Source organism: Manacus vitellinus, unplaced genomic scaffold (genome assembly GCF_001715985.3).
Source record: "Manacus vitellinus isolate BGI_N305 unplaced genomic scaffold, ASM171598v3 scaffold_52_pilon, whole genome shotgun sequence".
Classification (NCBI taxonomy): domain Eukaryota; kingdom Metazoa; phylum Chordata; class Aves; order Passeriformes; family Pipridae; genus Manacus; species Manacus vitellinus.
In genome coordinates, this window is record NW_021940628.1 from 1,984,027 (window position 1) to 1,996,394 (window position 12,368).

Here is a 12,368-nt window from a genome sequence, read left to right on the forward strand (position 1 = left end):
TAAACTTTGAACCCTTGCACACACACACACACACACACACACCTGCCATTGTCCCACCTGTTGACACAACAAATACATCTTTCTTTTGTGTGAGCTACAGAGACTGGCCTGTCCATGACTCACTCCAGCCTCACTCCAGCAGACTCATTTTCAATTAAATTATTTAAGCCAACTAAACTTGAGTGGGGCCATTTTGTGCAGTTAGATATAATTACTGCAGCAAGTCCCTTCTCTAAACCCTGTACCTGTCACTTCAGGAAGATGGCCTGGGTCAAAACCCCAGCGTTCAGCACTAGCAGATCCACCACAAAAAAGAGCAAGTGAGATCCACGCAGCTTCCACCCCATCGCACCAGGCACCTGCACAGTCACTTTCTGAACTACAGCAGCTACAAATAAAAGGATGAAAAACAGAGAGAAGAGGTTAACCAAGAAGCTGGAGCAGTGAAGGGATCAGACAAGTTTGGCTTTGGATGATGGGATCTCAATCAGGGGATCAGGAGTGAATTCAGTGATGTCAGTCAACAGCTTCCCAGGACAAAGCTTTGCTGTACAGACACAAATGGAAATCAGCCCAGAAGAGATTCTGTGCTAAAAAACATCTAAGCAACAGCACTGAGAGCAGCAAGAACAGTGAGAGCTCAGGAGAGGACAGGAGAAGGCTGGTTTATCCCTTGACTGGTATTTAAATACAACGTTAGTACTTGAATGGGTTAAGTAGGAAGGAATTAAAATATTCAGCTAAACACAACTTAGAAGTTACACTCCTCTTAAAGAGCATATTTAATTGCTCTTTTTAAACCTAAACCATTCTTTATGGATAGATGAAATAAGAGGAGGGAGCACCAACAATAGAAGCTCCAAAGGAGAGAGGTGGGGGAACATCCAAAACCAGCAGTGAGGCCCTTTATCAGAGTCCTGGAGGCAGGAGATGGAAATAGGTGTGAGGGAAGATAAGCAGTGACTCAGGTACTGAACATATTTAAAGAACTTCTATTAGTGCTAAGATTAAAAGGCACTGGGAGGTCACCAAACCCAGGTGGAAGCAAGATTGGGATGATAAAGGAGGAGGCATTAACCCTTGGGAGCTGCACAGCCCAGGGCTCTGCAGCCTCCCAGTCATTTGTGCTGCCCAGGAACATCCCAGGGAAAATCCAGCTGAAGGAGCACATCCCATATCCAGGTCTGTGGCTTCATAAGCACCAAATCCACTCAAATGTACTTTTAAAAATGTCTTTGTCCAGAAGCTTCTTGGAATTTATTATACACATTTTAATAACAGATGATACTCAACATTCAAGCTGCTGAAGTAGGTTTACAAGCACTTGAGCATACAATGATACTTATGCTAGGAAACAAAGATGCAGCACATAAGGAAGTGCAGGAGCCACTTTCAAATATCCCCTTCCACCCAAGATCTACAGCAGCCCTGCTTTAGTCCAAAACCCTACACGATGGCAAGTAAAAAGACTCATCAAATATCTACACTTCATTGTACACATCACATCTACTTCAGATGCAGGACAAAAAAAATTCAAAATATGTTCCATTCCTCCTTCCAGAGGAACCCCAGACTTCAGAGCTGATTTGATTTCAGAAGCACAGCTTGAGTTTTTAAAAGAATTCAACAGCAGTAATCCAGCAAGTTTCCAGTATGATGATATGGGGGTTGGAACTGGGTAACTTTTAAGGTCCCTTCCAACCCAAACCACGCTGTGATTCCATGATTATGGAAAGGCAGTGAGCCCCCAGGATTCCTCAGATTCCTCACACAACTACAACTCCTTCACTAAGTTAATTAAACCTGCTGTTCATTTTTTGCAGGACCTTGAAACATTTTACTTGCTCTGACAAGCCATTTCCACAGCACACGTTTGGTTTGCTTTAAGCTTCTCCATCCTATCAGAGCTGACCAGATAAGGCTGTTTGACTCTTGCTTTGCAAGAACACAACAGGAGCATCACTAATTAAAGGGCTCTTCCTGCTCCCTCAGGACAGTTAAAAGCCCCAATTTTTCCAGAGCCAGCATACTGGATCAAATACTTTTTCATCTCTGAGTATTCATGAACCTCGTACAAAAGAAAGCCGATTAGCAAATGTAAATGCCCATATAAAAATAGCCAACATCTGTTTAAATTTAGAAATTTATTTTGTTTAATCCACAAGCTTTATATAGCTTTAGTTAAAAAAACAAAAACAAAGAACAGTGAAAACATGACAATATCCAAAGTTCAGGTTCCTCAAACTTTCAAAGACCACATCTCTGAAAGTTGCTCTGACCATTCCGAAGAACCGTAACGAGACAAGATTTATGAATTGGGGCAACGACAGCTCACAAATAAAATTTATGGAACTGAAGGAATTATTTTTTTTTGTTTGTTTTTCTGGGACTGCTGATCATGGAAACTGCCCTTTAAAAAAAGAACATAAAAATACAAATGAAATTCCAGTGTTCCAAATCAACATGTTAACATCAATATAAACCCACAGTGTCCTGGTAAACAACATGCTTTCATTTATGTACCATTCTAAATTGCTATTCTTGATTGGCTTTAATGGAGACTATACAGGCAACAGTAGAAAGCATTAAAATATAGATGTACTTCCTTGGAATTCTGCAGTGGTTTTACTCCTGGGCAAGCTTACAAACCACAAAGGTTAGTAGCATCATGTAAGTGGATACAAAAGAAGTCAAATGAGACCCTCACAAATTATGCTCAAGGCTTTGTTGGAGTTCAAAGAAACAAGGGAATTGACGGTCATGTTTCAAACCTTCAAAACAAAATTCCTACTGCTTCTAAGAAGTCTCACTCTAAATGAAATTATGCTGTCAATGAAAGAATGTCACTAGTACACTGTGGACACCTTTTGTAATGTAAATCCATGCCCTTTTGTACATGGTGAACCTCAACCTAGCAATTATTACAACAAATGTTATATTCTAAAGCTCAAACACATTTAGCAATTTGAAATTGAATTCTGAGTACAAACCAAATAAAATGTACATTATATCAAAGGGCCGGGCCTAGGATGGTGGGGATACTTGCGCCTTCCTCATGGACCTCAGGGCCTTCTCTCGCAGGTGCTTCTCTAGGTCATCCAGGTTGTCTTCAGGTTCACTTTCTGTCTCCTTCAAACAAAGACAAAGCCCTGATTCAAACACCCAAACCGAGCCAGGCCGAGCCCTCCCAACAGCACAAACCCCGAAGGGGAACCTGTGCCACACCAAGGCTCCTCCTGGAATCACAGCTGTCAGTCCCAGGAGTGCAGTGCCCGTCCACCCCCACCTGCCTTCTTACACTGGACCCTTACAAAGTGCAGCTCAGGTACCAAATTCCTACCTTTTTGGGTTCTGTCTCTGCTTCCTGGTCTTCCTGTGTGGAGGTGGTGTCTGCTGCAGCCACAGCAGCAGCTGCTGCGGCCGCGGCCGCCTTCTCCTTCTTGTGTTTTTTGTGCTTCTTGTGCTTTTTATCCTTTTTATGCTTCTTATCCTTCTTTTTCTTCTTCTTCTTGCCGCCCCCTTCTTGATCTGAATTCTGTAACGAACAATGCAACGTATTACAACTCATCCCTAAGGCTTCCAAATTCTCTGGCAAAGAGTGGAAGTGTCCCTGGGAAACACCTCAGGTAAGGATGCCAAACAATCTGTTCTCTTCCTGCTAGGAACAGCCTAAAGTCTGCATGCAAGATTACTAAGCACAAATAAGCCCACACCACTTGACATCACAAAACTCATGTAGACTCATAAAATGGGACTTTTCTTCCAGAATTTTTATATAAATAGCACTTGTATTCACACTCTGAGATGTTAAATCTGAAAAATTTATGGTTTTAACTATGAAAAACACCCCAAGGATTTTTCTTCCCCCCCCGTGTGAAGAACCTCAGAGCTGCTCAGCAGCTCAGCCTTCAGGAACACATCTTGCCCTATGACCCAGCATGGCTTTATGAGCAAACAAATACCCTGGCAGGTGAGGGGCTCTGAGTTGGGCTTTTGGCCTTTTTTGCAGGTGACCAGTTGGCAGAGGGAGAACGAGAGCGAGCAGGAGATGCAGGTCCTTGGTGCTTTTTGGGTGCTGGCTCGGGGGACCCCGAGGCCGAGCGAGACGAGGACACGCGCCGGGGGCTGGGGGTGGAAGCCCTGAAAAACAGAACAGTCACAGTCAGAGACAGACACAAGTAAAAACAAACCAAAGAGCCAAATTATATGTGTGCTTATAACTTGGTCAAGCTGCCACTTAGAAGATTATTAATTGCTTTGCTGGCACGTTACAAAAGGCCAAACAATCCAATAGCACTGTGGGTCTGTGATGCAGGAGGACAATGCAGCCTGTTAAACAATCCTGCTGCTGCTCAGGAGTGATTACTCCCTTCCTAATATCACTAATTCATTAAAAGTCAAGAGAACAGCAATGCTATTGGATCACCCAATGAAGAGTGCAAGGCTTTCCACTCAGCTACATCTTCCCAAAACAATAAGCCAGCGCCATATTTTTGACTACGTGCTCATAAGAACAGCATCACACTAAGGACAAAAAGATTTTGAATTTTAGTAGTTTCTCTCAGATGACCACCTGCAAAATTATTTATGAGCTAATGAGAAGTGTTGGTTCCCTTCCACAGCTAGGTTTAAAGATAAAGTTCATTGTTCTTTAAAGCCAGCAATTAGAAGAGAAGGCTCAGAGAGAACCCATGGCAGCATTCCAGTGCCTCAAGGGGGCTTATAAGAAAAAGGGAGAGGGACTTTTTATGCAGGCAAGCAGTGACAGGATGGGGGGAATGGTTTTAAACTGACAGAGGGCAGGCTTAGATTGGATACTGGGAAGAAATTCTTTACTCAGAGGGGGGTGGGGCCCTGGCACAGGTTGCCCAGGGAAGCTGTGGCTGCCCCATCCCTGGAAGTGTCCAAGGCCAGGTTGGACAGGGCTTGGAGCAACCTGGGCTAGTGGACCACGCATGGGGGTAGAGCTGAATGATCTTTAAGGTCCCCTCCAGGCCAAACCAATATGAGATTCCGTGACCCCCTGGCTACTCCCGCTGTGTTACAACAAAACAAAAACCCCTCGTGAAACCCAAAGCAGCAAAGATGGATTGTTTTACTTTGTCTTCTTGGGTTCAGGCGTTCTGGACACCCTGCGGATGGGTCTGGAGCTGGGAGATGGGGACTGTCTCCTCTGGGGCGACGCCGACGCTCCCCTCCGCGGCGGCGGCGGGCTGGCAGAGGGGTGGGAAGCTCGAGGCCGTGGCGAGGGTGAATGCCTTTTGTTTTGAGGTGGGGACCGTGTTTCCCGGTTGGACCTGCTGGGAGGAGATCCCTTCCTGTGCTTGGAGGACACGGAAGGGGAACGCCGCTTGGCCGTCGGGGAGCTCCTCTGTTTGGGCGGCGGCGAGTGGGAGACTCTGCGCTTGGACTGCGGGGAAGGGGAGGCCCTTCGTTTGGGAGGGGGAGGAGGGGAAGCTGTTCTTCTCTTGGGAGGTGGTGATGGAGAATATCGCCTCTGGATAGGGGGGGAGTATCTCCGGGGAGAGGGAGAGCGCCTGCGAGGGGGCGGGGATGGAGACCTGCGGAGAGAACCAACAGTCAGGGGCCAGCCAGGCCTGGGATTCACCCAAGGAATTCTTCTAAAATCCTTTAAAACTTCTACTACAATCCTTTAAAAGTTCTAGAAATTTAAAAGGAAACTCTTTTAAGGCTTCTAAAAATTTAAACTAACATCCTTCAAAAGGTCTAGAAATTTAAAAGGAAACTCTTTTAAGGCTTCTAAAAATTTAAACTAACATCCTTTAAAAGGTCTAGAAATTTAAAAGGAAACTCTTTTAAGGTTTCTAAAAATTTAAACTAACATCCTTTAAAAGGTCTAGAAATTTAAAAGGAAACTCTTTTAAGGCTTCTGAAAAATTCAAACTAAAATCCTTTAAAACTCATTGCCCAGAGAAGCTGTGGATGCCCCATCCCTGGAAGTGTTCAAGGTCAGGTTTGACAGGGCTTGGAGCAACCTGGGATAGTGGAAGGTGTCCCTGTTCATGGCAGGGGATGGAACTGAATGAGTTTTAAGGTCATTCAGTTCAAGCCAAGCCACTCCACAATCCGCAATTCAGGATCTGCTCCAGGCATCCAGTGCCATCCAGGCCACGCACCCACCACCCACACTCTCCCCAGCAAGCTGGGAGCCAAGGAACAGGTGAGAGGGCATTTCTTTTCCCATGTCCCAGTGGGAAGGGAACAAACCCTCCCTGAGAAGGGCCCTACCTTCGCCGGGGCAGGGACGGGGAGCGCCGGCGCCGGGGAGGGGGGGCCGGGGAGGGCGAGCGTCGCCGCCGCGCCGGGGGCGGAGAGGGACTCCTCCTCCTCCTGCTGCAGAGAGAAACACTGCTCAGCAAACCTCCAGAAAACCTCCAGAAAACCTCCAAAAGATTCTTCTCTGCCCTGCTTTCGCTACACAAAATCACCTCGTTCGCACGGTTTGAAACTAAACCCTACTGGAACCAGGGGGAGAAGCAGACTGAGGTCTTTGTGAAGAGTGTGAGACAACACCTGTTTTACTGTAACTCTGAGCCCACCAGGGACAATTCCACACTCTGCACCACCTGATGCATCACCACCTTGTGGCCAAAGATGTGGCCAAAGATATTCCAAATGTCTGGAATAACTGATGGATAACGTGCCGAGTTAATTTTCTCCACAGTGTGAAACTGCACCCCCAAAACCAGCTTTTAGCTACGGATCTGAAATCCAAAATCATTTTTTCTTGAAATGCAGAGAGGGGAAAAAAAAAAAAAATCAGAGTTGTTGCTAAACTGCAGCTATCTGGATTAAAATTATTCACGAAATGAGCCATTTTCTGCCGTGCCAGGTTTACAACAGACTTCTGGGAGGGGAAATTTTAATGCAACACATACTTGCCTAGAATTTTAAAGGAGGGGAATATTGGTAAAATGTTCTTTTTAAAAAAAGCAATTAAGATAAAATGACTGGATAAGGGAAAAATGAAAGCAATTATAAAGCAAAGCAGCTCATCTACATAAACTGAGATTCAAAATACAATGTCCTTTTATGATTCCAAAAAACCCCAGCCTTCAAAGGTGCTAATTGTCCTAATTAAACATACATTTATGCAATAGGCAGTTGGAGAATTCAGCATGTTGCAAAACAGATCAAACCCTTTGAATTGCAACCTGTTTTACACAGAATTGTTTGACAAGATCCATCATTAGAATGGTAGTTGTCCTACTTATCTCTTACATCATGATGTATGCTGTGAGTATCTTCTAGTTGGGGCTTAATTACAGCTTGCTCAAGGGTCATTACAACAGATTAATAAACCCATCAAACACCCAGCTTCCTGCACCTTCCTGTATTCCCAGATCAACACAGAGAAAACAATATCACAAATAAAGTGTTGACAATGCTGCCTACACAAAAGAAAATAAAGGAGGTGTTCACTACTAGTCTACTAATTGTCTACTAGTAGTGGTTTCAAATATCTAATGAACTGAGGAATGAGACTTTTGAAAACTCCAATTATCTGGGACCCTGAACATCAAGATCTCATTTGCTCGTTGCAATGGGCCTGGAGGGTTTTAGTCAGTGGCAGCAGGAACCCAGTCCTGCTCAGCCATCCTTCAAACCAGGTATTTGGGGTGGGGAACCCCAAAGAACACAAGTGTTCAGGTGTTTGCAGGTATCAGTAAGATGTCAGAAACACTAATGTTATTAATGTCACAGGCTGATGGGAATTAACAAGTAGTGAGCAGGGAAGGAGACAGAGCAGGTGTTGCTCCTCTTTTTTTTTATTACCCAGTGAAATGGCCCCAGATCCAACACATCAAGGAACCCATCAGTCTGAATTTCCCTCACCTTACCACCTTGAGTGTGCAAAGGACAACAAGTACTTATCCATGACAGTATAAATGACAGCCAGTCTAAATGATTTTCTAGATGTAAATCCTATTTAACAGATGAATTTCTAACCAACCTTTTCATCACTGGCGATTGCCACCTCTTTTCCATCTGCATCCTGAGAGCAGTGGAGGAAAAAAAACAGAACAAAACAAATCTATCTGCCAGGTATCTGAGGCAAAAAAACCAACACACTCAAAGAAAGGTCAGAGTCATTTTCGCCAAATGAGGAATGAAATCTTGAAACGAGATTGGGCGAGCTGGACGTGACTTAATTGTGATGTATTCTCTGACAGATGCAGAGGAGATAAACAACAACAAATAGAAGAAAAAGATGTCAGTTCTGCTCAAGGTGAGAAGGAATTACCGAGGGGAGGACTCCTTCTGTCGTTTCCGTGGAGACGGCGAGGGGCTGCGGGAGTGCGAGTGGCGCCGGCGTCTGCCGACCTCCCCGTTCTTCACGTTGGACCTCTTGGGTCTTTCCTCTTCAGAGGAAGATGAAGAACCAGAATCTATAAACGTAGAAGAATCACTCTCTGGGAAGTGATCCTCGTTACACTCATCACAGTCACTGACATTCCAGCCCCCGACCTCCCCTCCCGCAAAACAAGGAGCCGCTGTCTAAAACCAGTTCAATGAAAAATGTGGGCTGAAGTCAAGTGATAAATAAACCCATCAGAGCTGGGTGAAAATACTTGCAGCAACCCGACTGTCCTCATAAAATTTGATTAACCAGGTAATTTAGAAGGTGAACTGCGGTCACTTATAGAAACATTGCATGGACAAAAACCTACGCCAGGCCCAGGTGAATTTAATGATCTCAAAAATCAAAGAGTCCCAAGTATTAGAAATATTAGGAAGTAACCTACAACAAGAACAGATAAAATAATCCACAGCACACAGTATTTGTGTGTGATGTTGAGAGTTTAAAAGTGCAACTCTTCAAGATGCAAACCTGATAACAAAAGATACCTTTAAACTTTAATTCTTCCTGAGAAACAATTAAAGGGACCTCACTATGAGTGGCAAATCTATAATTACGTTTACAGTAGCACTGCAGATAATTTTTACTGGCATTTGAACTTAACCTTAACTACTCCCTGCAAAAGCAAACTACAGTCCAGTTTTAGGAAATTTCTGTCCTCCATACCAGATGACGACTGTTGATTTTGCCTCCTGTACTGGCGCCTCTGTTGGACAGAATCTGCTGCAGCCATTTTACCTCCTTTGTCTTCTTCTGAAAGGACACACATGGACAGAACATTTAAACCAAAAGGTACAAATGTGCCTCATTCAGGCAGAAGCAAAGTCAAGTACAGCAGATCATCAAGCACGGGGGTTTTCCCCCCCAAATCTTAAGATAACATTAAGGCTGGAATACGCTTTGGCTGAGCTTTTTTCCAAGAAATCTTATCTAGAATGAGGCAGTGTGAGTGATTATCTTTAGCCTTCTGAAAACTCTCACTTTCAGTGCCAGACTATTGGGTTCAGCACCTCACTGCCCTTTACTATCGTGCCTTTTTGACTAAAAACCCCCCCCAAAAGCAGCGCTGAAAAGCGAGAGCCGTTACCTGATTCCGACAGCTCTGCCTTCCTTGGCTTTGGTGCTGGCGAGGGAGACTCTCTTTTTTCAGTACTCTTATGTTTGGGTGCTACAAGACAAGAATCAAATCGCTCAGCTGCGACTCATTACACCCTTCCACGCTTTTCTGCCCTTGCAAACCGCACAAAGGCAGGACGTGGCCGAGCCAGGAGAACGCAAACATCGGCCCCTCACCTGAAGCTCTGCTCGGCGAGACGGAGCCGCGGCTCTTTCTGGCGCGGTTTGGACTGCTGCGGCGTCGGGACCGGCGGGGCTTGGGCGGGGGGCTGGGGGCGGCGAGGGCCGGTGCCTCCGCCGGGGAGGGCTGGTGGAAGGGGAGAGCCGGCGGGTTTTCCGAGGAGGGCTGGACACGGTTCTTTTGGGAGGCTTCTTTGGCGGAGAGCGGGAGCGCGAGGAGGAGGAGGAAGAGCTGCTGCCGGATAAGGAGGCCGATGAGCGTCTTCTCCTGCAAATCCAACGCCACGTTAGAGCCCGGGGCAGGCAGACTGGGGGCATTGCAGCACGAACACAGAACTGCAGTTGTTTGCAAGCACAGACATTGAGCCACAGACAACAGCACTTCCAAAACACGGTGGGCAGCCTTCAACACTTGGTTGGTAGAAGAGGAGAATAACAACCAATCTTTCATAGTTATTCTTAAACTACATAGTGAGCTAAAAATTGTTAGTGTCACCTTCGCTGGCTTTCTGTCAATCTACAGGCTACCACTAAGCTTTTCCCCTGGGAACAATTAGTTTTGTTTGGGCTCTCTAACTTTTGGATGGTTAAGAGAATTCTCTGTGTTAGCACGTGTGATCTAACGATCTTCAGGACAGATCTGTATAAGAGTTTAGTGTGCAAGTGCACTGAAATGGCTTAATACCAGGAGGTAAAAATTTCAGACAACTTAAGGACTTAACAATTCAGAATCAATCTATCCATCCTGATGTTTTAGTCTTTCATCTTTACTTTGCAAATTTTAAAAGGTAGGGCCTCAGAATTCTGCGGCAAAATTTGTGGCAAGTTCTGTTGCAATTGTGTACCTGCAGAATCCACCTTTGGCTGCAGAATTCCTGAGAACCTGGAAAAAAGAAACCCTACCTTGAGTGAGATAAACATTTGCTGAAAGGGAGCTCTTGTACATCTTGCAACATACATGTTTGATACTGTTCACAGTTTTCCCAGTAACTGTGTGAAATGAACATATTGACAAACTCAGGAAATAGTCACACCTTGTCACAAGAAGGAAGAAGTGTTCCTTCCTCAAAAAGAACAACTGCTGTACACAGGAAGCATCACTTTAATTCTCTTCCCATGAGGAGGATAAGAATCTGTTCTCTCCCCATGAAGACAAATGTCTATTTTGCCATTGCCACAACCACATAATTTACTCTGCAAGGCAACTGAGAGCTTTGCTACTAGAACCACTGCTTATGCTGTCAAAACTGTAACTTCCAACACCAGAGAGCAGACCTTGAAAGTTTTTAAGTAAAATAATATGAAGAAGAAACACATTTCAAGTCCAAATTTGATTTTGGTTTCAATTTTATGTGATGGAAATTTAAGTCGCAATTAAAAAACTTCTAAAACTAAAATCCAGCTACTTGTTCTCATTTTTTTCCCCAGGCAAGGGGAAAAAGTAAGACTCAAGCAAAAAAAGTCTTAAGAGATGTCATGTCAATCTATGCTGGGAGCTACCCAGAGCCATTTGAAGAAGTAACAGTTCTGAACTTGCCACTTTTCAAAAAGAACAGTGATGAGAACTCCACCTCAGTCAGAAGAAATCATTTCACAGCTCCAATTGTGTTCCCCCACCACACACTCAGGAAATGTGACCCTGCAGCATTTCTGTCCCTCTAATCCTCCACCTGACAGCACGAAGGTGAGACGAACCAGGCCCTTCTGTTAACACTTCCTCCTCACAACTAGTGTTCCCTTCAAGCTTTCCAAGTTTAACACTATTCAGTTGTCTCAAAAAGCAGGAATCTTACCTCCTCACGGGGGACCTGCTTCTTCTGTGCCTGGGTGGGGGAGGCATTCGCCTGGGTGGGCTCCTCCTCCGCGGGGACGGCCGTCGGCGGGGGCTCGGTCGCCTTCTAGGGGAGTAAGACCTGTCATGATCAGAAATTCCAATGAAAAGCAACTACCTAATTCACACACTGGAGGAAATTTATCCTCAGGGCACCGAGTGTTGAGTTGCTTTTCTCCAAGTGCATCATTTAGGTTAAGGTGCAAAGTGTTCATTCACACACAAGTATTTTACAACACCTTCAGCAGGAAACCTGTCTCCTAAAGAAAGGCTACACAATTCCCATTATCTCTCAAATGCCATATTCAGTATTAAGTAGCCCAATTCCTTCTCCAGCCAGTGTTGGTCACTGTAAGCAGCTTCTCATGAACTGATAGAAAGAAAACACTCCCAAACACGTTTATGCATCAAAAGCATCTTCCTCATTTGGCCTAAAACATCCACAGCTCAACACCTCTACAAACATCACTAACCAAGAACATTAAGTGGCCTCTTCAGCAGAAAATATTCATTCTCAGCCTTCACAGTCACTTCAAGTCCTACCTTGACCGTGATCTATGACGTCTTCTGGGTCGAGAATGAGACGGAGAACGGGATCGAGATCTTGACCTTGACTTGGACCGAGTTGGGGATCTTTGACGGGTCTTCTCTTTCTCCTTCTCTCTCTCCTTCTTTGAATTACGTTCTGGTGAAGTTTCCTTAGTCTCTGGTACAGGAGGTTCAGGTTTAGGAGCTTTTGGGATATCACTGTTAAAAAGAAATATTTTATTTATAAGCATTTACAAACCATAGCCCAGAGAGTATCCAGATATTCCCCTACAACAAACATTCTCCTGCCCATCCTCTGACAAGATGCTC

General features: G+C 44.8%; 1 protein-coding gene across 1 annotated transcript in view; it reads right to left on the reverse strand.

Moving 5' to 3' along the window:
- Nucleotides 1–2,125: 2,125 nt before the first annotated feature.
- The window catches only part of SRRM1 (serine and arginine repetitive matrix 1), an 18,033-nt gene continuing 7,790 nt past the window's right edge, over nt 2,126–12,368 (reverse strand). The window contains 13 exon segments of the mRNA XM_029963008.1: nt 2,126–3,129; nt 3,341–3,535; nt 3,963–4,140; nt 5,100–5,561; nt 6,250–6,354; nt 7,976–8,017; nt 8,267–8,411; nt 9,050–9,136; nt 9,471–9,551; nt 9,677–9,772; nt 9,775–9,947; nt 11,473–11,592; nt 12,054–12,257. Of these exon segments, the coding sequence (XP_029818868.1) occupies nt 3,025–3,129; nt 3,341–3,535; nt 3,963–4,140; nt 5,100–5,561; nt 6,250–6,354; nt 7,976–8,017; nt 8,267–8,411; nt 9,050–9,136; nt 9,471–9,551; nt 9,677–9,772; nt 9,775–9,947; nt 11,473–11,592; nt 12,054–12,257 (1,993 nt within the window). The 3' untranslated portion in view covers nt 2,126–3,024.